We start from the raw sequence: 25,675 nt of genomic DNA on the forward strand, positions 1-25,675 counted from the left end.
AGTATCGAATGGCGGTGCAGGCTCGAAGGACCGAATGGCCTACTCCTGCACCTATTTTCTATGTTTCTATAAATGAAAATGATGTATCACGATATAACAAAAGGATCTTGAACTCTTGAATAGAGGAACCCATTTTTGCTTTCTCGTCTCCCATGGAACCATAGAATGCAGAACAGGATCATTTCCATCATTGACTCTGTTATCTCATTGCTTTTTGGTTTTCTTCAGCTTCAAACATTTATCCACGCGACCCCTAGTAGGAATTGATTTATGCTTTAATCACATCCTTATGACAAAGCTGTCCTTGGCCTGGCAGTACATTTTTTTTAAATGGCATAACTTGACTCCAAACTTTTGTGAATAAGTGGGCAAAACCAATCACAATCCTCCAATTAACCATTATTTGGAGTATGTGCCAGCTAGGTAAAAAGAAGTGCAAAGTGCAATGTGTGCTTGTTTGCCCCCACTTTCTATCTCTTCATCCCATGTCATCTGCCACTAACTCTTTAAATTTAGACACAAAAAAACAAAGACCAAGACACAAAGATGTCAAAAATGAAGCATGTTTTAAAAGAAGAATGATAATATTTTAATGGGGTAAATATGGGACAACACATTTATGGAAAGAATAGAAGGGGCAGAAATAGATATTCAATGGAATAAATATTGGGTAAATATTTGAAATTGTGCAAGCTGACAGACATTGAACAGTGTTCTAAAATCACATGTAAATATCATGGAGGTGGTGTGAGTTGTGTGCATGATTTTTAATTTTGTCCTGTTGCCTGCCATAAAAAGCCAATATAATGAATTAATAGTCATTAAAAGGAAAATTGAACGTATTCTTTCTCCACCGATTGAGTTACACCAGTTGTTTAAATGATTTGTGAAGGTTTTGATTGGACCCAAATGTGGAAACAACCTGAGTAGGTTCACTTTGATTCATGCTCCCATGTACTTGTATTTCACGCTGATATATGACAGTTTTCCAAATATTTAAATTTTGTTAACTGACTTGCCATTCATTATGATTCTTTGCACAAATGTGTAATGCATAATACTAGATGGCCAGGCAGCATCTCGGGAGGGGAGGAATGGGTGACGTTTCGGATCGAGACCCTTCAGACTGATGGCATGGGAGGGGGTGGGACAAAGATAGGATCTTATCTTTAAAAAAACATCCTATCTTTGTCCTGCCCCCTCCCTTGACATCAGTCTGAAGAAGGGTCTCGACCCAAAATGTCACCATTCCTTCTCTCCCGAGATGTTGCCTGACTCCAGCATTGGACTGGAGTTACTCCAGCATTTTGAATCTACCTTCGATTTAAACCCGCATCTGCAGTTTTTTTTCCTATACTAGTTGGCCATGTTCCTGTACTTTTAAATCCATAAATAATTTTATACATTTCATGCTCTCTTTGTTCTTTTAATAGCTGATCATGGTTTGGAAGAATTTAGACACACTTGACTATATACTGAAATACTCAACTGCTTTAACCTCACTCAACACGTAAATTTTCCCACCCATAACCGTGGGCACATTCTGGACCTTGTCTGCTCCACTGGACTAAATCTACATCACCTCTCTGGCTCCGACCCCACCCTCTCTGATCACTTAGCCATCACCATGTCTGTCAACATTCCCACCCCAGCTCCAAAGCAAAAACGCAAAATCAACTTCCGTAAGCTGAACTCTGTTTCACCTACCTCGCTCTCATCCTCCCTCTCTGAAATAATGTCCGCCTCTCCCTTCGTTGACCTCCACAGCCCCTCTGACCTCACTGACTACTACAACCGCACTCTCTCCTCCTGCCTCGACCAGCTTGCACCTATAAAAACCAAAACAGTTTCCTTCACCCACTCTGCTCCCTGGCTTACCCCTGAACTCCGCATGATGAAAACTCATGCCCGCCAACTTGAAAGACTCCGCAACAAAACAGGTCTCACAATTCACTCCCAAGCCTACAAAGACCACCTGCAGCACTACAAAGATGCCCTCTCCCGCGCCCACTCCACCTACTACTCTCAAATAATTCACTCTGGCTCCGGAAACCCCAAAACACTCTTCTCTACAATAAACAAACTCCTCAGCCCCCTGGACACCATCTCCCAATCATCCACAGTTGACAAATGCACCACTTTCCTTTCATTCTTCCAAAGCAAAATAGACAACATCTACAGCACCTTAACCACCAACGCACCTGCTCCCCCTCAAACCACCTGCCCCCCCTTATCCTGTCAACCCCTGCCTCAGTTCTCCCCAGTCTCCACCACCGACCTCTCTGACCTCTTCACAGGAATAAAAACTGCCACCTGCTCTCTGGACCCCATCCCCTCCAGCTTTGTCAAGGCCTGCCTTCCTGCTCTCTCTCCACTTATCACTGCAACAATAAACTCCTCCCTGTCCACTGGCATCGTCCCGCCATCCCTCAAAATCGCTGCTGTCACCCCCATTCTGAAAAAACCTGGTCTAAACCCTGACACCCCAAACAACTTCATACCAATCTCCAACCTACCCTTTCTGTCCAAAGTTTTGGAACGTGCTGTAGCTTCCCAACTCAAATACCACCTCTCTACCAATAACCTGTATGAAACTTTCCAATCCGGATTCCGCTCCAACCACTGTACTGAAACTGCGCTCCTCAAAATCACAAACGACATTCTCCTCTCCTCCGACGCTGGCAACCTCAACATCCTCATCCTACTTGACCTCAGCGCCGCCTTTGACACCACCGGCACAGCCCTATCCTGGTTCAAATCTTACCTCTCTGACAGACACCAGTTCATCTCCATTAACAACTGTAAATCCCCCACCGCTCCCCTCCCCCAAGGTGTCCCCCAAGGCTCAGTCCTTGGCCCCCTCCTCTTCATCCTATACCTGTTCCCCCTTGGTCAATTAATCCGCCGTCATGGTCTCAACTTCCACTGCTTCGCCGATGATATCCAGCTCCTCATCTCCACCAAGTCAATCTCCCCCACCACACACTCTACACTGACAAACTGCATCACTGAAATAAAATCTTGGCTTCAATCAAATTTCCTCAAACTCAATTGCAACAAATCTGAAATCATCATCATTGGTCCAAAAACGCTCACCAAATCCACCCAAAACTTCATCCTCAACATTGATGGTCTCCCAGTATCCACCTCCCCTCACATCCGGAATCTTGGAATCATCTTTGATCAAACCCTCTCCTTCGACAAACACATCAAACACATCACAAAGACAGCCTTCTTCCACCTCAAAAACATTGCCCGTCTCCGTCCATCCCTCTCCTCTACAGCTGCAGAAACCCTCATCCACGCCTTCATCACCTCCCGTCTGGACTACTGCAACAGCCTCCTCTATGGCGCACCCTCAAAAATCATCAGTAAACTTCAATACATTCAAAACTCCGCTGCCCGTCTACTCACCCACACCCCGATCCGTGACCATATCACCCCCGTCCTTTACAAACTCCACTGGCTCCCCATCCCCCAGAGAATCCAGTACAAAATCCTCCTCATAACCTACAAAGCCCTCCATAACCTGGCCCCATCCTACCTGACCGACCTCCTCCACAGGCACACTCCCACCTGCACCCTCCGCTCTGCTGCTGCCAATCTCCTATCCCCCCACATCCGGACCAAACTCAGATCCTGGGGGGACAGGGCTTTCTCCATCGCTGCTCCCATCCTATGGAACTCACTACCCCAAACCGTTAGAGACTCCTCCACACTCACCACATTCAAAACATCGCTGAAGTCTCACCTGTTCAGTACTGCCTTCAACCACTGAAGGTCACCTCACCTTCTGTCTCCTTTCTCTGTTTGTTTACTTATTTATCTATTTATTCATTTCCCTATGTTCTCTAAATCTCTGTAAAGCGTCTTTGAGTATATGAAAAGCGCTATATAAATAAAATGCATTATTATTATTATTATTATATTTCCTACAATATTGTCTTTACAGATATTTTCTTTTGTTTACAGAGAACTGGAGATACAAAGCCAAATTTCTTCCAGGATTGTTTGATGGAGGTGTTTGATAATCTTCACAGTCAAATTCAAAACCCCATGCTCTTGGATGCTATTCTTCAGCTTATGGATCGGGGAACAATGGTTCTCACTACAAACTATGATAACCTGCTTGAGATTTTTGGTCAACAACAAGGCAAACCTATGGAATCTGTAGATCTTAAGTGCAAAGAAAAGGTTTGTAATTTTTTTCAAAGGTGAGATTCTTACAAATAAAGGAATTGTCTCTTCAGATCTTGCAGAGGAAGCTGCTGGAAGTGACTTAATGTGGCCCAAGAATAAAAGTATTTTCAGAAGAAATGTTAAAGGTTTTAGGAAAATAACTTTAGGACCAGGCATTGACAGTCTTTATTTTGCATCATCCATTTGTTGATTTTTCATTTTCATATACTTTGTGCATTACAGGTAGTTCAATGGGCAAGAGGTTTACAAAAGTACAGTGTCCTTCACATTCACGGACTTTTTACGGATCCCTGTGGCCTGGTATTGGACCCATCAGGATACAAGGATGTAATGCACGATCAAGATTTAATGGTAAGCATTGATTTTGAACTTTTTTAAAGCGACATTTAATTTGAACGGTTTTCAAAGGAGTATGTGATATAAAATGATTTTTTAAAAGTTTACTCAAACTGCTACCTGGAAGGCCAAAAGACTGTAGACCTCACAGAGCCAGAGACCCGGGTTCGATCCTGACTCCGGGTGCTGTCTGTGTGGAGTTTATATGTTCTCCCTGTGACTGCATGGATTTCCTTCGGGTGCTCTGGTTTCCTCCCACATTGCAAAGACATGTATGTATGGGTTAATTGGCTTCTGTAAATTACCCTCGGTGTGTAGGATTGAATAGCATCGAACTAGTGTATGGGTGATCGATAGTCAGCATGGTCATAGTAGGCTGAAGGGCCTGTTTCCACGCAATATTTCTAAACTAAACTAAACTAAAACGGAAGGAGGGCATGGTAAGGTTTGGCTTCAACAATGAGGAAGAAATGTGGATTTCTTTGTGAGATTACTTCTGTATATTACCATACTAAACATAGCAAATAAGGCATTGTATAGTTTTATTATTGTTATGCGCTCCAAGATATAGTGAAAAACTTTGCTTTGCATGCTATCTGCATGAATATTTGCGTGAATTTGGCAGATTCCATACTTTTTAAAGATATCCTTTAGGTTTGAAAAGCATATATACAAATGAGTGTTCTTTTATGGATTTCGTTCAGTTTTAAGCTAGTTTTACTGTTAATTATTTAAACGTTTCAAGGTATTGACGCACGATTAGTGAACATAGAAAATAGGTACAGGAGGAGGCCATTTGGCACTTTGAGCCAGCACTGCCATTCATTGTGATCATGACTGATCATCCACAATCAGTAACCTGTGCCTGCCTTCTCCCCATATCCCTTGATTCCACTAGCCCCTAGAGCTCTATCTAACTCTCTTTTAAATTCATCCAGTGAATTGGCCTCCACTGCCTTCTGTGGCAGAAAATTCCACAGTTTCACAACTCTCTGGGTGAAAAAGTTTCTACTCCCCTCAGTTTTAGTAGGAAGTTTTCTGCTTACAAAATACACTGAATTCTTAATTAACATTCATAGTGGCTACTTTTTAAACCAATTTATTTTTGTTTGTTTCTGTGTGGAAATTCAACCATTGTGGACTTAAAATTGGCTTCTGATTTTTAAAAATTTTGCTTTTGTATGTTTTTAATGCAATTTATGCTATTAATCATATACCTTTATCGATTGTTTATTTGGCATGAATTACAATTTTAGCTTCAGATAATATTCCTTGGATTTGTTTGTAAGGAATTAAATGTAAACTAACATTTGGGAGTCACAGCAACCTGACCTTTTGATACAATGACAATATCACTGTTACTTAAACATTTTGCATATCTGTGAACAATGAATAATTCCAAAATCGCTGCATTGTTTGATAGTATTTTAGGTCATTGACAAAGATGTCTATATTTTATATTGATAAAATAGCCAATATTGTATTCATAAAATAATAGGTGCATTGTCTACACATTCAAAGATCAGTCAGGTAAATTTCTCTTTATTTCATTCATTTATCCACTCACTGACTTGCTTTTTCCCACCTGGTTCTCGCTCAATCATGCATTGGCTCGACAATTCATCTGCAAGCTGTCTTTGAAAATTTGACCCATCAGTATTAATGCTACCCTTTATTGAACTGTACAACAATGTGTCATAATTTTCATCAGATCTGAGGTATCAAGAACCCTATTGCCATCCAGTGTGTTATGTTTTTTACAGTCATATATGCTTTGCACACTTAAGATGACCCGTCCTATTTAGGAATCCCAGAGAAAATGATTAACCTTTTTGGATTATTTTTCCCTGGCAGGAAGAATTTCAAGAACTGTATCGTATCAAGTCCTTTGTATTTTTGGGCTGTGGAGAAACTCTGCGGGACCAGATCTTCCAGGCACTGTTTCTGTATTCTGTTCAGGACAAAGTAGATTTGGAACACTTCATGTTGGTCCGAAAGGATAGCCATGATCATTTCTATAAATTGCAAGCAGAAATGCTGTTGCATGGCATTAAAATAGTGTCTTATGGCGACTGCTTTGAATATATGCCTCAATATTTCCGAGATTTGGTTGCCCAAATTTGCAGACAAAGAAACCCAGGTAAGTCACTAAAACTATTGTTGAACGATAATTATTTTTATGGTGCATAATGCTTTAATGATGCTACTGAGAATATTGATTGATGCTACATTTTTTTGAATTTATAAAATTGTTTACAAATCTGTCTGCAGATATAGAAGTGACAGCAAGACACAATATACAGGAACTCCTATCATTTGGTTTATATATTTACTAATGACAATAAGAAGTTGTGAGAATACAAATTCAGTGAGACTTCTCATCCTGTACTTTGGCAATCTGCTTCCAAAACAGTCCATTGGTAATTTTACAGCGGGACCAGGGGATTTGTACTTTGTCTTGTTAGGTCTAAACAAGATTTAACATTACTAATTTTAAAGTATGAGTTCAACTTTTTTCTCAATCTGATCCATAATTTTTATAAAACCAAGGTCTCTTAATAGCTTACAGGTTGGCACTCAAAGGCCCGAGGTTTAATTTTGAAAGCTCAGAAATTTGGGTGGGGTAAAGAGGAATACCAGCATGAAATATTGTAGCGAATCTCCAAGAGTTGCCATGTGACTTACAGAGAAAAGAGCACGTTTGTGGACTGAAATCTAGTTAATACGCCTTATGATTTAGGAGACACAAGAGACTGCAGATACTGGAATCTTGAATAAATCGCAAAGTGCTGGAGGAACTTGGTGGTCAGGCAGCATCTGTAGAGAGAATGGACAGGTGATGTTCGGTTTGGGACCCCAGTCTAAGATAGGGACCTGACCTGAAATGTCAGTTATCCATTTCCTCCACAGATGTTGCCTGATCCGCCATATTCCTTCAACACTATATTTTGCTTGTTATGATTTTATTTGGAGCGTGAGATATTTTGCTGAAAAATTGTTTATCTAGCTTATCACATTAGATGTCTTTAAATCATCCCTAGCTTAATCTGCAACAAGCATTGCCTTGTGCTGCTTCTTGTACTAGTGTGTAATCTTTTACTCATTTTGGGAAATGAATGTGTATGTAGGCATAGAGCTATAAAGCAGAGATACAGGAAATTCGACCCAATTTATCTAAGTCAACTTTGAATCTCAACATCTTATTTGCCGCCTTTAGACCTATGTCCATTTACCGACGCTTAACCCAACTTTCTAACGGATCCATGTCTCTTTGTAAACTTTCACATCTTCTTGGCTATCTACTGTTCAATCATTTTTTGGAGTTGTAAGCAAACCTAATCAGTCTACCGAAATTCTCATATAAGTCGTATGACAAACATCTAAGGTCCCAACACTAATTCCTTTGGTACACTACTGGTTACAGACTGTCAGGAAAATCACCCCTCAGTTACTATCCTCGACCTGCTATCAACCAATTTTGGCTCTAGTTTGCCTACGAACCTAAGATCTTATGTGCCCCAAACTTCTGAACCAGTCTACCGTGCAGAACTCAAAGTCCACGTAACATATGTCTACGTTCCTGCCTTCATCAATTCTCCTTCTCAATCAGATTTGTGAGATAGAATTTCCCTGCAGAAAACCATGTTGACTAATCAATCCCTGTCTTGTTGATAAGCAATAAAATAGAAGCAAAGGTTTTGTCTCTCAAAGTGCATTTTTCTCATTCACAATTCTCAATGTTATCTATACATTGAGCAATAGATTCACATTCACATTATTCTAATAAATTAAAAGATTTTAACCTTTCATGTTATACACGTTCATAAATTGAGATACATATTTACCATTAATAGTTAGCTTTCTCAAAGTCTCTTGGGGTAAACCAGATGAAGCAGTCATTTATCCATAAACTAGCAAGTGCCTGGATAAGGGTTACCCTACCCTAATTGCCTGGATAACTTTGGTAATAAATCAATCTCATTGACAAGATCAAACAAAAAATATCTGTTATGTTCAATGCCTGAAGTGGGCATACAGAAGTGTACATCTGATAAAATACTTTAAATAAATGATTAGCAAATTTTGAAAGATTTTGCTCTTGGAGTTGGAGGATGTGCTGTGTTGCATTAGATATTTCCACAGAAGTACAGATTTATGATGTACAAGTCTTAATTCTAACTTCATTACTTGCTATTCAGGGTTTTTTGTTTGAACTGATGCATTTGGGGTCAGATTTCACAGTTATTCTCTTTATAGTGTGAAAACTAGAAGCTTGAAGCTTTTATCTAAACCTTTTCCCTTTTGCTTTCAATTTTTATTCCTTACTATTTTAAAGCTGATCTGCAGCAAGATGGTATGCAAGACACATCAGGTGGTGGTAGGTATCTGATTCTTAGCGCTCTGGGGTGGGCTACAGTTGCACTGTAGATATCCTGGGATTTAGTGGACTGGAACAATTTTTGTTTTACAATCTTGATTTGTCCTCATGATGTGGGTATTGCTGATATCTATGTCGGCATTTATTGCTAATCCCTAGTTGCTCAGAGTAGGTGGTATTAAGCTGACTTCCTTGTGATGATAGCATTATTAAAATGGAAAAATTATTGTAGAATTTAATTTTGACTTGAATAATGTTCCTTGTGTTGCATTGCTTTTGATTAACTTCCCAATGTTACAATCACAAGCATTGTGGTCTGTCTGTTGATGCCTTTGTACTGGAGAAGGAGGGAAACCATTTTTGAGGACAACAGAAAACAGCAGCAGCAGCAGCAACAACCAGGGGAGTTTCTACTCTCACCTGCTGCAGCTGAGGTGATGGTAAATATTTTTGCTGTGGTTTCCTTTCAGTCTACTGAAGGTGACTTCAAAAACATTTTCAATTCATTGTTCTGTTGGAGTGGTAATTCTGCATAAGGAGGAACTATTACATTAAAATAGTGACATTTGACTTTTGGCTTCACCTAAGTGGCAGTCATTCCTCAGGTGCAAAGAGTATTAACACACAATCACTGTGTCTGGCATTTGCGGATTAATCAGTTTAGGTTTATTAACCAACCTGTTCCACTCCTTCAGGAAGATAGTTTGGCAGCGTTCCCTGCAATCTTTATTCTGACATACCATCAGGTTCCAAATTGTTTGGTTGTATTAGCCCTGATCATCCAGTAACATGGCTTATCACTTCTTTCAAGAGCCTGGGTTTAGCTGCAAATTTGACCTACATCAAGTGATGCCACCAGGTGAAGGATTTAAAAGGAACTTTAGGGGCAACTTTTTCCACTCAGAGGGTGGTGGGTATATGAAGGAAGTAATTGTGGCAGATACTATACAACATTTAAAATACATTAATACATGTGCATGGATAGGAAAGATGTACAAGGATATGGGCCAAATGCAGGCAAATGGAACTAGCTTAGATGGGCATCTTGATCGGCATGGTTGAGTTGGGCTGTAGGGCCTGTTTCAATACTATATGACTAGTAAAATTGGGTTAGGGAAGGTCGAGGGTGCATAGGTGTTCGAGAGTCGACCTGTTTCCATGCTGTACGACTCTGACTGAATCTAGGTGGAATGAAAGTCATGACCATTTTCCACAAGCAGTGCTTTTCAAGACGTTAGAAGTTTGAAGATTTTTTTTAATCATGGCATTATTTTAATCAGCTTCTAGAGATATCAGCAAATTCAACTCGAAAGTTAAACCACTGTCTCAACAATTAGGAATTTACCATTGACTAGAACGTCATGTGCATAAGCCATATAACTATAATGTTTACAGGAGCAGTTCAGAGGCTGAGAATGACTCAATACCTGATGCCCCCAAGTCTTTCCATCATCCACAGGGCACAAATCAAGAGCATGATTCTTGAACCACCAGGCAAAATTTTAACTACAATCCTACTGAAACACTATGAACTTTGCACTGCTGTGATGGCTTTGCATAAACTTTGTTTTTTTGTACAATCAGGATCTAGTTTACTTAGAATTACTGTAATTTATTGTGCATTTATTGGTGTTGCATCTAATGTACCTGTAAAGCTGCAGTAAGCAATTAATTTTATTGTTCTGGTTCGCGGCACGGTAGCGCAGCGGTAGAGTTGCTGCTTTACAGCGAATGCAGCGCCGGAGACTCAGGTTCGATCCTGACTACGGGTGCTGCACTGTAAGGAGTTTGTACGTTCTCCCCGTGACCTGCGTGGGTTTTCTCCGAGATCTTCGGTTTCCTCCCACACTCCAAAGACGTACAGGTATGTAGGTTAATTGGCTGGGTAGATGTAAAAAATTGTCCCTAGTGGGTGTAGGATAGTGTTAATGGGGATCACTGGGCGGCACGGACTTGGAGGGCCGAAAAGGCCTGTTTCCGGCTGTATATATATGATATGATATCCGATGCATGAGACAAATAAACGCTCTTTCCTGTTAAAACTCTCAATTTGCCAGGATGAATATAGTTCCAACAACTTTCAAAAGGTTAGTTGATTAGTACCCCATCAACCACCCTATACATTATTTCCTTCCATTACCAGTGCTATGAGAGCCATGTACAAAATGCACTAAAATCATTTGTATATTTTGACAGCATCTCTCAAATCCATGGAGATTTGTGCAGCAGTCACATGAGAACTTCAGCTCCGGATTCCTCTCTAAATCAAACACCAGCCTAATTTGGAAGTAGATTGCCTGGGTTGGCTCCGGGTCTAAATCCTGAAACTCCCCATTACCTTCACCGAAAAGATAAGCAATTTGAGAAGGCAGGTCATTGCCATTTTCTCAAGGGTAATTAGGGTTGGGCAGCTAATGCTGGCCATGCCATGATGCCTAGATCTTAAAAAAATTAGTTGTATATAATAATGATTACATCATGTGAACTCTTGGACTCTTTCTTTGACAGTCCTATCAATTTTATACAATCTTTTGGAAATCCCCACTGAATTGTGTGTTTTCATATATTTTTGTTACATAATTGTTGCATATTTCCTATATTTTTGTTATTTCAAACAAAAAGCTGTTGGTTTATTTAATGTAGTTATGAGTACATTTCTCTCATAAATGCAAATATTATTTTTAGTTTATCTTCAAAAGCTTCTTTTTTTTTGCTTTTGGTCTTTCACCAAATTTCTGATGAAATGTGAGTGTGTAATGTTCTTGTTTTGTAATGTTATGAGTATCAGCATTGACCAAAAGAAATGTAATGTTGCAAATACTGAGTCAAGATTGGGCCGCAGAATGGTATTTAGTGCCTCACAGTGAGGAAGACCTAGGCTCAGTAGCGACCTTGAGTGCTCTATGTGTGGAGCTTGCACACCCTCCTTGTGACCACATGGGCTTCCCTGAGGTGCTTTGATTTTCTCTCGCTTCCCAAAGATGTGCTGATTAATTGACCACTGTAAATTGCAATGAGATTCTATGGGATGAATGTAGAATCAGCGTTAACAAGTGGTCGATAGTCAGCATGCTCTAAGTTAGCTGATGGCCTGTTTCTGTGCTATGTTATACACTAGACAGGAGACTGCAGATGCTGGAATCTTGAGCAAAAAGATAGTGCTGGAGCATCTCAATGGGTCGGGGCAGCATCTGTGGAGGACCATGATACACAGTTTCATCCGTCAGGTTAATGGAACACACGATTTGCCTGGATCAATATAGCGCCAACAACTATCAAAAAGCTTAACTTGATTAGTATAGGTTTCAGGAGTTATGGGGAGAAGGCAAAAGAATGGTGTTAGGAGGGAGAGCCATGATTGAATGGCTTGAGGGACTGAATGGCCTAATTCTGCTCCTATTACATAAACTTATGAACATGGGAGCATCACCTCCAGGTTCCTCTCCGAATCACACACTGGCCTAATTCGGCAGGACAATCAACTTGATTAGCACCCCATCAGCCAGCCTATGCATTCGTGAATATGTATTCAAGAGAGTTTGATGTGGCTCTTAGGGCTAACGGAATTAAGGGATATGGGGAGAAAGCAGGAATGGGGTACTGATTCTGGATGATCGGACATGATCATATTGAATGGCAGTGCTGGCTCAAAGGGTCGAATGGCCTACTCTTGCACCTATTTTCTATGTTTCATTCCATTCACCATCTGCATTTGTGTGCCATATACAAAATTAGTTAGATCAATTTTTCCTTACTCAAGATGAGAATAGAGAGGAGACAACCGGTAGAAAGAAGTGAGGGGGAGGGATGGGGCAAGAAAAATTGATAGGTGGATCCAGGAAAATAGGCATTTTTAGCAGATGAGTCGAGTGGGTGAGAAAAGGCTGGAGATGGTCATAATAACTGGAGGAGATGAGTGGAGAAGACAGCTGCATGTGGTGGTATCTGATAGGAATTGAAGTTGAGTAAAGTGTAGAACCAGCGGGAGTTGTGTGGGGGGTAGATGGGAAAAGGGATGGGGTGGGTGGTGTAAACTGGGGACCAGAGAGCATAGGGAAACATGATGAGCAGAAGGAATAGGTGGAGGGAGGGAAATGAACCGGGTGACAGGGGCGAGGGGAGTGGAAAGAAATGTATGTGTATGAGATCCTGGATAGATCAGAAATAAAGAGAATAGTTGAGCGGTTTGGCTGAAATTGCAGAATTCCATGCTTGTGCCATTGGGTTGTTGGCAATCCAAGAAGAATATGAGCTACTATTCTGTTTGGATGTGGCCTCACTCTGGTAGTGGAGAAGATCGGGAATAGACGGGTCGGAATGCGAAGGGTATTGAAGTAGCTAACAATGGAGTTCCAGCTGGCCCTGGTGGACAGAGTGGAAGTGTTTGATGAAACTTGCTTAGTCTAGGCTTGGTCTCACTAATGTAGAGAGGAGGCTGTAGAGAGAGCACTGAATGCAAGTGATAAGGTTGGAGGTGTGTAGAAACCTCTATTTCACCTGTTTAGGTCCTTGAATGGCAGTAAGGGAGGGGGTGCTGAGACAGGTGTTTCACCTTCTGTCATTGCAAGGGAAAGGTCCTGGGGAGAGAGGTGGGTGAGGAAGGGATGAATGAACCAGGGAGTCACAGAGAGACTGGTTGTTGCAGAGATGGACAAGGAAGGGAAGATATGACTGATGGTAGGATCACGTTGAAGTGGCAGAAATGTTGTAGTGTGATGTGATGGATGCGAAGGCTGGTAGGATGAAAGGTAAAAGGACCAGGGAAACTCTATCACTACTGTATGAGGAGATAGAGGGATGCAAGAATAGACCTGTGGGGGAATGCAGGAGACATGGCTGAGGACTCCATCCACAATTCTGTATAGAACTTGTAGCATGTGGTAACTGAGTTTCCTAAGAAAATTAGCTGAGATACTCTTCTAGTAAGTAAAATAAACTTGAAGATATTTTATTTTAGTAAATGTTGTACTTCATAAGGTTTCAACAAAAACTTTTAATCTAATTACTAATTATTACTTTTTTTTCAGATAGTTCTTCTGCAGATAGTACAAATCTATCTATTGGTAAGGAAATATGAAATAGCAATCCAACTACCCTATAACTCGGAATAAAATTATGTTATAATAAGGAACAAATGTATTGAGGTAACTGCATGTCCTAAATTTAAAATTAAATGAGATTGAAATGGTATCGTGCAACTCTTGACGGCACTGGTCATTTCACACAAGGCAATGAGGAATGTGGATGGATGAAATTATATGTCCTGGAAAATGCAAGTGGAATAAAATTTTAATTTAATTGAATATTCATGCAATGAAGGTAGAAGTTCTTTATCAAATTATGATATCCAGGGGAGAGTTTGTTATTTCCATGTCAACATAAAGAGGAAATTTTAGTTTACATTAATTTATTTTGACCATTGTGTGCTATTTAAAAAATTAAAAACCAAGTGTCTATGTCATTGGATTGTCATGATTTTTTTAAAAAGGATAAATGTTTAAGTAATGATCAAAGGTTTTATTTTTCTATGATTTTTGTTTTAAGTGATTGAATGGTAGAATAAATGTGATGTATAGATTCAATTCAATTCCATTCAATTAATTGTTTTTGGAATTACGATTCTGGTGAAGAGTGAACTTGATAAGTGTGGAAATGTACAATTTCAACATGGTGGAAATGTCAAAAGCTTTGTTCTATCGAGAACATGAATATAGTTTATAAGGAACATTGAAGTTTAGCAGAGCAAAGCTTGTGGTGACTGATTTAAAGAATGACGTCATATTTGTGGCAAAATCAAATGCAGGATGAGACTTGCCCAGGGGCAGTTGGCAATGACTTGGATATAGTCTATATATATATATATATATATATATATATATATATATATGGACTTGGATATATAGTCTATGTCTATGGATTTGGATATGGCGGCCTAGAAAAGGTGACGGCTCTTTGTTGCTAAGTATCTCTGATCGTCCAAGACATTTGAATGTTATTCAAATAAAGTTAAATTATAAAATTAAAGAAACATACAAAATATATGAAACACATAATTGAACTTTTTTCCTTGGGTTTGACAACCATTGTTGCACTTTGAGAGATCAAATGTGAAATGAAATTATTCAGTTAATGGCGGGACACTTAACAGCATTGATGTACAGAGCGATCTTGGGGTGCAACATAACTCCCTGAAAGTAGCAACACAAGCAGTTAGAGTGGTAAAAAAGGTGTATGGTATGCTTGCCTTCATCATCCATAGGGGCTCAAGTGTGCGAGTCAGGGAGTCGTTGCAGTGCTTTATAAAACTTTGGCGTGGCCACATTTGAAGGGGGTGCTGAAGAGATTTACTAGAATGCTGCCTGGATTAGAGGATATTAGCTATAAGGAGAAGTTGGACAAACTTAGATTGTTTTCTCTGGAGTGTCAAGGCTGAGACCTGATACAATTATATAAAATTAGGCAACGCATGTAGATATTCAGAACCTTTTCCCCATTGTGGAAATGTCAAGGATTAGCTCGCCTTGCTTTAAGGTGAGAGTGGGGGGGAGATTAAAGGAGATGTGCAGGGCATGTTTTTTTTACATAAGAGTGAAGGGTGCCTGAATGCTGCCAGGGATGGTGGTGGTGTTGAAGTCTTTTAGGAAGATGCTTGAATATGCAGGGAATGGAGGGACACGGTTCACTTGCAGGCGGAATTGATTAGATTGCTGGCATCATTAAGGGCGGCACGGTGGCGCAGCGGTAGAGTTGCTGCCTTACAGCGAATGCAGCGCAGGAGACTCAGGTTCGATCCTGACTATGGAGTTTGTAAGTTCTCCCCATGACTTGCGTGGGTTTTCTCCGAGATCTTCGGATTCCTCCCACACTCCAAAGACGTGCAGGTTTGTAGGTTAATTGACTGGGTAAATGTAAAAATTGTCCCTGGTGTGTGTAGGATAGTGTTAATGTGTGGGGATCGCTGGGCGGCGCGGACTTGGTGGGCCGAAAGGGCCTGTTTCCGCGCTGTAGAATCTAAATCTAAAAATAAAAAATAAAAAATCATGTTTAGCGCATAAATCGTGGGCCAATGGGCCTGCTTCGGTGCTGTCCTGTTCTATCTTCTATAATTTATGTCTGTATAAAGCCATGACTGACGTGAAGGAAATGGTGCAACTTGCCTTCTAGAAATTTTGCACTTAATCCTCACTGATTCCAAAAATAAAATGTTGCAGATGCTGTAAATAAACATTGCTGGGAATAATATTCAGGATTTATAACATTTGTGGAGAGAAAATATGAGGTCATGTGCCGGGGCAATGACTTTACACCAGGAATTATTTATTTATTTTATTCACGATTTATAATTAATTTGTAATGCTTTTTTGGTAGTAAAATTCCTAACCATTTTTGCCTTGATATTGCAGGAACATCATGTTCAGATTGCGTAAAGCGGAAACAAGATGAAAATGGTGACGTAACTCAAAAAAGGATCCGGAAAGGAAATGGTACATTTTCAACAAATGTACAAAAGATTTTGTGAACACCCGTTGTCTTTTTCTCTCGGTAGAGGAATTCTAAAACTCGGGGCTTTAGGCTTAAGGTGATAGGAAAGAGATTTAAGAGGGATCTCTCAGGGCAAACTTTTTCCACTCAGTGAGTAGTCCGTATCTCAAATGAGCTGCCTGAGAAGCAAGCATATACAATTACAACTTTTAAAAGACATTTGGACAAATTTACGGATGGGAAGGTTTTAGATGGCTGTGAAGTGAATGTGAAGAGACGAGCTGGAGGAGGGTGATCTTTGGAAGTTTGGTTGACTGGTTTTGCAGTTATTTACTCCTCAGGCTGGACGTGAAATAGTTTAATGTTTTTGTGCTGCCAGCCATTTGTTGCTTGAAATGACTTGATTGCTTTGATTTTCCATGATTCTGTGTAAATTCCAGATCTCCTGAATTTCATAACATAGTTCAATATTCTTTATACTCCAACTCCCCAGAATTCATTACAATGATCTGGCATATCACTGCATGACAGTAACCATCAGAAATGTAAATCACAAAAAAAGAGGCAATTTGGCATGGACTAAAAACTAATTTGCCAAGGAAATAATCTGGAGCCCTTTTGTTTTAAACTCCTTATCAGCAAAGAAGCTGGTGTTTTCATCCACTGAGACCATGAAGAGAACCAATAAGGAATTAGTGTTAAAACGGATAAGCAAATGTAAGACTGAACAAGAACAGTAAGATGGGAAAATTATAATTATTTGTAAGGAAGAAAATAGCTTGTACAGTCATTCTGAATGGCAGGAATATTTTTTACAAAATTAAATCTCATTGCAGATACAGATTTTGGAGGATCATAAATTGCTATAAAGCACCTTCACCGAAGTGCCAAATCTTATTCCATGATGTTGAATGCATCACAAAGTGTCCGTGAACTATATTTGGATGAGCATAAATGACCGGTAACTTTTTCTGCAGAATGAGAACAGTACTTTGTCACTGTTGTGCAGTTGTTACTATCATTAAATACAAATCACTGGACTTTTTGCCTTTGTGAACGTAACTATTTATTGTGATGCCTCTTGGTACGAAGCCTGGATATTGTAACTATCTTACCACATGGTAAAACATCTAGCTATTGGTTACGTTTTTTTACTTTTGTTTTTATTAAATGGCTATTGAAAATGTATGAATGTTGAATAATCTGTTTGTTGTTGTAACTCCTGTTTAACTTGAGTTGAAATATCAGAATTTTCCTACAGGGTCTAGTTTTGCAAACAAGGTGGAAGACCGCCTGTCCTATTTGAATTGCGTATTTCTTATTGCAAAATAGAAATGGATATAATGAAGACATTTAACTTCTTGTCCTGTCCTATTTGTAAATGGGAAGCTGATAATATGGGGAGTGGCTTTGCAAATTGTGCATGAAAATTACCAGCTCTGGTATGGTGCTCCTTGGTTTTTTAAATATTGTAGAACCTTTTAATGAAGACAAATGACTGTCAGTGGGGGTGGAGGAGGGAAGAGGGGTAGGTAGGAATCACTGCATTTACAAAATGCATTTTACAACTTCAGTACGTACCACTTAAAGCACTAATGTAGCAATGACCTTGTTACAAATTCCAGCCTAATTTTTGTAACATAGATGCTGACAAAAGCAACTGTGTTTATGAAAGACATTTAATTTAAATCTCAGTATTCATAGTTTGTAGATGAAAGTAGTTAGATTTGGAGTATGAAGTTTAAAGTGTAATTGTATTTCTCTCAAATAAGGGATAAAGTGCAGGTTGTGGACAGGTAAGTCGTGAAGGTGCATTTTTTATTCGGTAAGATAATTGATAAGTTGTATTTAAGGAACCTAATGTTTTGACAAATATTAACAAAGTTGGATTCAGAATGACAGGAATGGGCAGAATAATACAGAGAGCGAGAAAATACTTGTCAGGACGTGATGTTTTTATGCCTCAGAGCATCTGTTGTAATGTTCTTTGTCTAAGAAATGTGCTGCAAGAAGCTGATTTTGCTGTTTAACATGAATTGCCTTTGAACATGGAGAATATCCCTATTATTAGTGTTTCCCCCTCTACCCTCAAGCTCTGTGCTGAACAACTAGCACCGGTCTACACAGACATTTTCAACCAGTCCCTGCAAACCTGTACTGTCCCTGCCTGCTTCAAAGTCTCCACTATTGTACCCAAAAAGACAAGAATCACTGGTCTTAATGACTACAGGCCTGTCGCACTGACCTCTGTAGTCATGAAGACCTTTGAAAGACTTGTGCTGGCCCAGCTGGAAAACAACACAACCCCCTGCTGGACCCTCTGCAATTTGCATACCGGGCCAATAGATCGGTGGATGACACAGTCAACCTAGGCCTGCACTTCATCCTCCAGCACCGAGACCGCAAGGGGACTTATGCCAGGATTTGTTTGTGGACTTTAGCTCTGCATTTAACACCATTGTGCCAGAGCTACTACACTCCAAACTATGCCAGTTGACTGTGCCTCAACCCCTCTGTCAGTGGATCATCAACTTCCTGACAGGCAGGAAGCAGCATGTGAGGCTGGGAAAGCACATCTCGGACCCGCAGACCCTCAGCATAGGAGCACCCCAAGGCTGCGTACTCTCCCCTCTCCTTTACTCTCTCTACACCAACGACTGCACCTCCACAGACTCCTCTGTCAAGCTTCTCAAGTTTACGGATGACACAAGCCTGATTGAACTGATCCAGGATGGGGAGGAATCTGCCTACAGACAGGAAGTGACACAGCTGGCGTCCTGGTGCCATCGCAACAACCGCAACAACTAATGCTCTTAAGACAGTGGAACTGATTGTAGACTTTAGGAGAGCTCCCCCTCCCCTACCCCCACTCACCATCAACAACAACAGTCACATCTGTGGAGTCATTTAACTTCCTTGGAACCATCATCTCCAAGGACCTTAAATGGGGGGGCCACCATCACTTCCACAGTCAAAAAGGCCCAACAGAGGATGTACTTCCTGCGGCAGCTGAGGAAACACAATCTGCCACAGGCAATGATGGTACAATTCTATAGTGCCATCGTAGAGTCCGTCCTCACTTTCTCCATCATGGTCTGGTTTGGCCCAGCCACCAAGCACAACATCCGGAGGTTGCAACGAATTGTTGGATCCGCTGAGAAGGTTGTTGACTGCAACCTCCTCCCTATTGACGAACTGTGCACTGCAAGGGCCAGGAAGCGAGCGGGCAAGATCATCTCTGACCCCTCTCACCCTGGCCACAAACTCTTTGAAGCACTTCCCTCTTGAAGGCGACTTCGGACTGTAAAAAGCAGCTACAGCCAGACATAAAAACAGCTTTTTTTTCTTGAGTAGTAGCTCTTCTCAATAACCAAAAGTCTGTAGTCTCTTTTTCCTCTGGTTTATTTCACTCACATGTTTAAACTGTAATGTATTCTTAATGTTTTATGCTTTATTCTTAATTGTTTACTGTATGTTCATGTTGTTACTTGCGAGCGGAGCACCAAGGCACATTCCTTGTATGTGTACATACTTGGCCAATAAACAGTCATTCAATATGAAAGGATATTTGCTTGGCCTTTTAGCTCACATTGGTGGATGTATATTTGCTTGAGAGAACAATAAAAGGTTAAATGAACATTGGTTGTGAAGATAATGCAGAATCAACGAAGTCATCTTGGATTATGTGGGAAATAATTACAGTCGTGGGGACTTGAATTGGGAGAAGCTGGTGTGAGGATAGATTCCTGTTGTGGAAACCTTTTGGATGAACGAAAGGGTGACCAGCTGCAGTAGCAAATAGGATAGTATGTTCAATTGCGAATGCAATTGGAAAAAATGATGACTACAGGTGCTATCTGTACAGAGTTTGTACATTCTCCCCATGATCTGCGTGGGTTTTTTCGAGGACCTTTGGTTTCCACCCACACTGCAAAGACATACAGGTTTGTATGTTAATTGGCTTGGTATAATTGTAAATTGACCCTAGCGTGTGTAGATAGTGTAAGTGTGGGAATCGCAGGTCGGGCATGGACCCGGTGGGCCAAAGCGCCTGTTTCCGCTCTGTATCTTTCAACTAAAATGTGCTTGCCGTGGGGATGATTGGGTGTTGAGGATGAGTTACTTGATAAATTGGGGTAGAGGGTAATAATTGGAGTGGAGGAGGCAACTGGGTGATTGGAGTAAGAGGTCAGGGAGCTATGTGGATTGAGGACAGTGGTCAGAAAACCAGGGGGCACTGACATCAAAAGTGAGGGTGATATGAAGTGGTGTTTGCATGTGAGCAGTCACTGAGAGGAAATCATGCTGGAAAAAGATGGATACCTTAGTCTCTGTCCAGTAAGGTCAGGTCTTAAATTGAAATCTTGCATTGCTAATTATGGGGCTTATATGGGCAGTAGGGTTTTGCTTAAATGATAATCAAAATGAGCTTGCACACTATTTGTTGTCATTCACACCCGTCTGTTTGTGTCATATTTTAAATAAATCTGGATCCCTTTTCAAGTGCTTTATTATTGCAAACAATAAATTCCAACACATATGTTAAACCACTGTGCAATTTGATATTATTTCTAAGCAGTTATCTTTTGATTCATTTTTCAAAGAACCTTTATTTCATGGGTACTTTTTCCAACTCCACCAATTTCAGAAAGGAATCTGAAAGCAGTTTTGATAGTTCCTTTGTGTTATTATGTGGTCAACAAGATTGATGAAATTCATATCTGCTAAACTTAACTTTGTAAATAAAAAGCTTGTATTCTGATATTTCCCTTTTTAGAAGTGCTAAGTGAACTAAATAGTCACATCAATGGATTTTACTCTGCTTGCAAAATTTGTATCCATTGATTTCAAACCCTAAATTTTTAGGTATTTTGGAAAATACATTGATGCGTGAGTACGGGCTGTATGTTATGGTGGTTGCTAACATTCAAGTGCTACTGAATTATCATTTAATGAATCACAAATGTCATCATCTTTCAAATTTGGATTTGTTAATCCTATTCTGATTTGGCTGGACTTATATGAAACTTTAAATTGATTTGTACCGCTTTAAAGCAGCAGTTTTGTAAGCATAAACTATAAATCTAAGTATAGGTTCTTCATAGAGCAACAGAATCTTTCAGTCCTATCCATTGCTCCAATGGCACCAATCTGTGGTCAATGCATCCGGACTGTTGGTTAATGTTGGTTAAATGTTTACTTTTATGTGCCTTTTGCCAACTTTCCTCGGATTGCAACAGAGGCTTGTTGATTTATGAATTTTTTGGATTAAAAAAAAAAGCTTTTATTAGCAGCTTTTCTCATGATGGCCTGGAAGTGATGTGATCATGGCAGGGTCCACAGGTTTTCTGCTGCCATATCAGTGATGTGGACTGAGGCTAACCAAATAAGTTTATAGCGGGCAATATTGCTTCAGCAATTGTACAAGACAGACCTTTCATATAAGTGATATGAAAATTCCATCCCCTCCACTTTCTGCGTACCGCAGAAACCGTTCCCTCCGTAACTCCCTGGTCCACTCGTCGCTTCTTACCCAAACCACCCCATCCCCAGGCACTTTCCCCTGCAACCGCAGGAGATGCAACACCTGTCCCTTTACCTTCCCCCTCAACTCCATCCAAGGACCCAAACAGTCTTTCCAGGTGAGACAGAGGTTCACCTGCACCTCCTCCAACCTCATCTATTGTATCCGCTGCTCTAGATGTCAACTTATTTACATCGGCGAAACCAAATGCAGGCTCGGCGATCGTTTCGCTCAACACCTTCGCTCAGTCCGCCAACCTGATCTCCCGGTGGCTGAGCACTTCAACTCCCCCTCCCACTCCCAGTCTGACCTTTGTGTCATGGGCCTCCTCCAGTGCCATAGTGAGTACCAGCGGAAATTGGAGGAACAGCACCACATATTTTGCTTGGGCAGCTTGCAGCCCAGCAGTATGAACATTGACTTCTCCAACTTTAGATAGTTCCTCTGTCCCTCTCTTCCCCTCCCCCTTCCCAGTTCTCCCTCTATCTTCCTGTCTCCACCTATAGCCTTCCTTTGTCCCGCCCACCTGACATCAGTCTAAAAAAGGGTCTTGACCCGAAACGTCACCCATTCCTTCTCTCCTGAGATGCCTCCTGACCTGCTGAGTTACTCCAGCATTTTGTGAAATAAATACCTTCGATTTGTACCAGCATCTGCAGTTATTTTCTTACACTGAAAATTCATTGGAGTTATTTTCTTAATGATTTTAGAGAGATCAGAAACACTCTTCAGGAGTCAGGTGTGGGGTTGTCAATGACCACTGTCCACAGAAGACTTCATGAATAGAAATACAAAAGCTACACTGCAAGATGCAAACCACTGGTTAGCTGCAAAAATAGGATGGCCAGGTTAAAGTTTATCAATAAGTACTTTAAAAGAGCAACCACAGTTCTGGTAAAAGGTCTTGTGGACAATTGAGACGAAGATTAACTTATATCAGAGTGATGGCAAGAGCAAAGTATGGAGGAGAGAAGGAACTGCCCAAGATGCAAAGCATACCATCTCGTGTGTGAAACATGGTGGTGGGGGTGTTAAGGCCTGGGCATGTATGGCTGCGGAAGGTACTGGCTCATTTATCTTCATTGATGATACAACTGCTGATGGTAGTAGCATAATGAATGCTGGTGTATAACATCCTATCCGCACCAGGTGGCGCTTTGATGGCAGCCTCGCCTACTGTCTGCCTTTTTAAAATTTTTGGCGTGTTTAAAAAGTATTGTGTTAATGTTCTCTGGTTTGTGGGAGGTGGGCGGGAGGTCGGGGGAAACTTTTTTCCAATCTCTTACCTTGCCGGAGATGCGATTGTTTTCTGGATCGTATCTTCGGTCGCTCTGCGGCCTAACATCTTGGAGCTGGAGGCCTTGCCCACAACTGACTTTGAGCCCCCCACGGGGATGTGGACTTGCCATCGGAGCCTGCAATTCCTTGCCTGGGATCGACACTCTAACCATGGCCTGTGGACTTTAACATCAAGGAGCTTGCAGTCTCGGGTTGAGACCGAGGTCGGGAAGCTCTGAAGTCGCACAAAGTTCGACTAGCCCCAACCCGGGGTAGATCTCTCGGCGCGCGGGAGCTGAGATTCCCCCCCGATGCAGGAGCTTGATCGACCTGATGAGGAAGACCCGATAGCCGGCTACGGGAGTAAGAGTGTGCCGTCAAGGTTAGAGGCCCCTGACCGCTGGAGGACAAAGAGATTGAACTTTTTTTTGCCTTCCATCATTGAGGAATGCGGAGGAGTCACTGCGGTGGATGTTCATATTAAAATGTATTTTGTGTGTTCTGTTTTTTATTGTTATGACTATGGCAAATGAAATTCCTCGTATGTTGCAAAACATACTTGGCTAATAAAGTATGATTATGATCTGCTCAAGTTCAAACAAATGCCTCAAAACTCATTGGTTGGTGGTTCATTCTACTGCAAGACAATGATCCCAAACATCCTGCTCAAGCAACAAAGTAGTTTTTCAAAACGAAAAAATGGTCAATTCTTGAGTGGCCAAATCAATCACCCAATTGAGCATGCCTTTTATATGCTGAAGTGAAAACTGAAGGGGACTAGCCCCCCAAAACAAGCATAAGCTAAAGATGGCTGCAATACAGGCCTGGCAGAGCATCACCAGAGAAGACACCCAGCAACTAGTGATGTCCATGAATCACAGACTTGAAGCAGTCATTGCATGCAAAGGATATGCAACAAAATACTAAACATGACTACTTTCATTTACATGACATAGCCAAACATTATGGTGCCCTGAAATGGGGGGACGATGTATAAATACTACTGTAATTTCTACATGGTGAAACCAAAATGTATAAAAATGGCCTTTATTAAAATCTGACAATGTGCACTTTAGCCACATGTGATTTTCTTCTATTACAAATCTCAAATTGTGGAGTAGAGGCAAATAAATTAATGATGGGTCTTTATCCCAAACATTATGGTATATATGTATGACTGAAGAAAAAAAAGTTGATTTATTTCAAAACTAAATGCTTCAGAACCCATATTTCTTTGCCATTTTGTTCTATGTTTTTCTTTTATTGAGATACATGGAATTGCAGGGAATAAAGGGATTTGGATCATGTCAAGGCAGATGAGATTAGTTTAATTTGGCCATGTTCAGATCATTGTGGGCCAAAGGACCCATTCCTGTGTTGTACTGTTCTATGCTCTACTTGATTCAGTTTATATTAAGATTATTTTAATCTTATCAATTGGTCTACTGTTTGATTTTTATCTGACACATTTTTTTACCTTGACCATATTAGTTGGTTGAAGATTTTTTGTGGTGGTCAAAATTGTCCTCGATCTGCACAAATGGTTTTGGTATCAACTGGCCTGGTTAACGTAGAATCATAGTACCACAGGAGGGGGCTGTTAAGTTTGTGCCAAGACCCAATAGAGCGATTGTGTAAGTATTCCTGTTCTTTCCCTGTAGACCTGTAAATTATTCTCTCTCCTAATATCTTATGACATATGGTTCTTCCACGGTACTCTAAAGATCCAGTACAGTGCAGATTATGTATAAATGTATTGCTTTTATACAGTTAAGCAGCTTGCAGGTCTATCAGCTTACAGATTTTGACCACATTTCGTCTTGACAAATTTCGTAACCTTTTGAAAGTGACTTGATTTTGACCCAACCAATTTCCCTTTACTAACACTCCACCACCTAGTGGAACCTGAACTCGCCCTCAACTTCTATTTGACTCCTCCCACTTTTTCCAAATTAAAAGATTAGCCATGGGCCCAAGCTATGCCTGCCTTTTGGTCGGGTACATCCTTATTCCAGGCATATACTGTTAAATCATTGCAAATGTTTAATTATACAGTGTTATAAATCATAACTCATGCCCCATGGCATTTACAAAGTTTTTTCTGTATACCAACCTGCATGCTTACTAACTTTGGTCATTCGGTGATGCCTAAAAATCAGCAAGTAAATGGACTTTAAAATAATTATACTATTGGACCCTCTCAGGGATTGATAAAGTAATACAATTTCTGTTGCAACATATTCACATTATAAGACATCCATGATAATTTCTAATGGTATACAGATTTAACTGGAATAATCCATGAAGGAGAATACACGCATTCACGATATGTTGCATTATGCCTGATTTTGTTTTTTAAATATGTTCTTAAAAATGACTTTCACATTTGTTTATGTTAGGAAATGATGCATTAAAAATATGTACTTTTTCAATAAAAGTTTTGACTGCAATACCTCATCAGAAGATAATGTCTTTTA

The 25,675-nt window shown here is 40.5% G+C and overlaps 1 protein-coding gene across 8 annotated transcripts in view; it reads left to right on the forward strand.

Annotated features, from left to right (window-relative positions):
• LOC144603523 (protein FAM118A-like) overlaps positions 1-19,958 on the forward strand; it is a 37,625-nt gene extending 17,667 nt beyond the window's left edge. For 5 of the 8 annotated variants that reach the window (XM_078416833.1, XM_078416831.1, XM_078416830.1 and 2 more), the window contains 6 exons: positions 3,973-4,194; positions 4,423-4,551; positions 6,391-6,676; positions 8,873-8,914; positions 13,942-13,977; positions 16,318-19,958. In XM_078416833.1, coding sequence (XP_078272959.1) covers positions 3,973-4,194; positions 4,423-4,551; positions 6,391-6,676; positions 8,873-8,914; positions 13,942-13,977; positions 16,318-16,433 — 831 coding nt within the window. In that variant the 3' untranslated portion in view covers positions 16,434-19,958. The remainder of the gene's footprint in view (positions 1-3,972; positions 4,195-4,422; positions 4,552-6,390; positions 6,677-8,872; positions 8,915-13,941; positions 13,978-16,317) is intronic. The other 3 variants (XM_078416838.1, XM_078416835.1, XM_078416836.1) reach the window with 2 other exon arrangements.
• Positions 19,959-25,675: the final 5,717 nt, after the last annotated feature.

The sequence above is a fragment of the Rhinoraja longicauda genome, chromosome 20 (assembly GCF_053455715.1).
Source record: "Rhinoraja longicauda isolate Sanriku21f chromosome 20, sRhiLon1.1, whole genome shotgun sequence".
Classification (NCBI taxonomy): domain Eukaryota; kingdom Metazoa; phylum Chordata; class Chondrichthyes; order Rajiformes; family Arhynchobatidae; genus Rhinoraja; species Rhinoraja longicauda.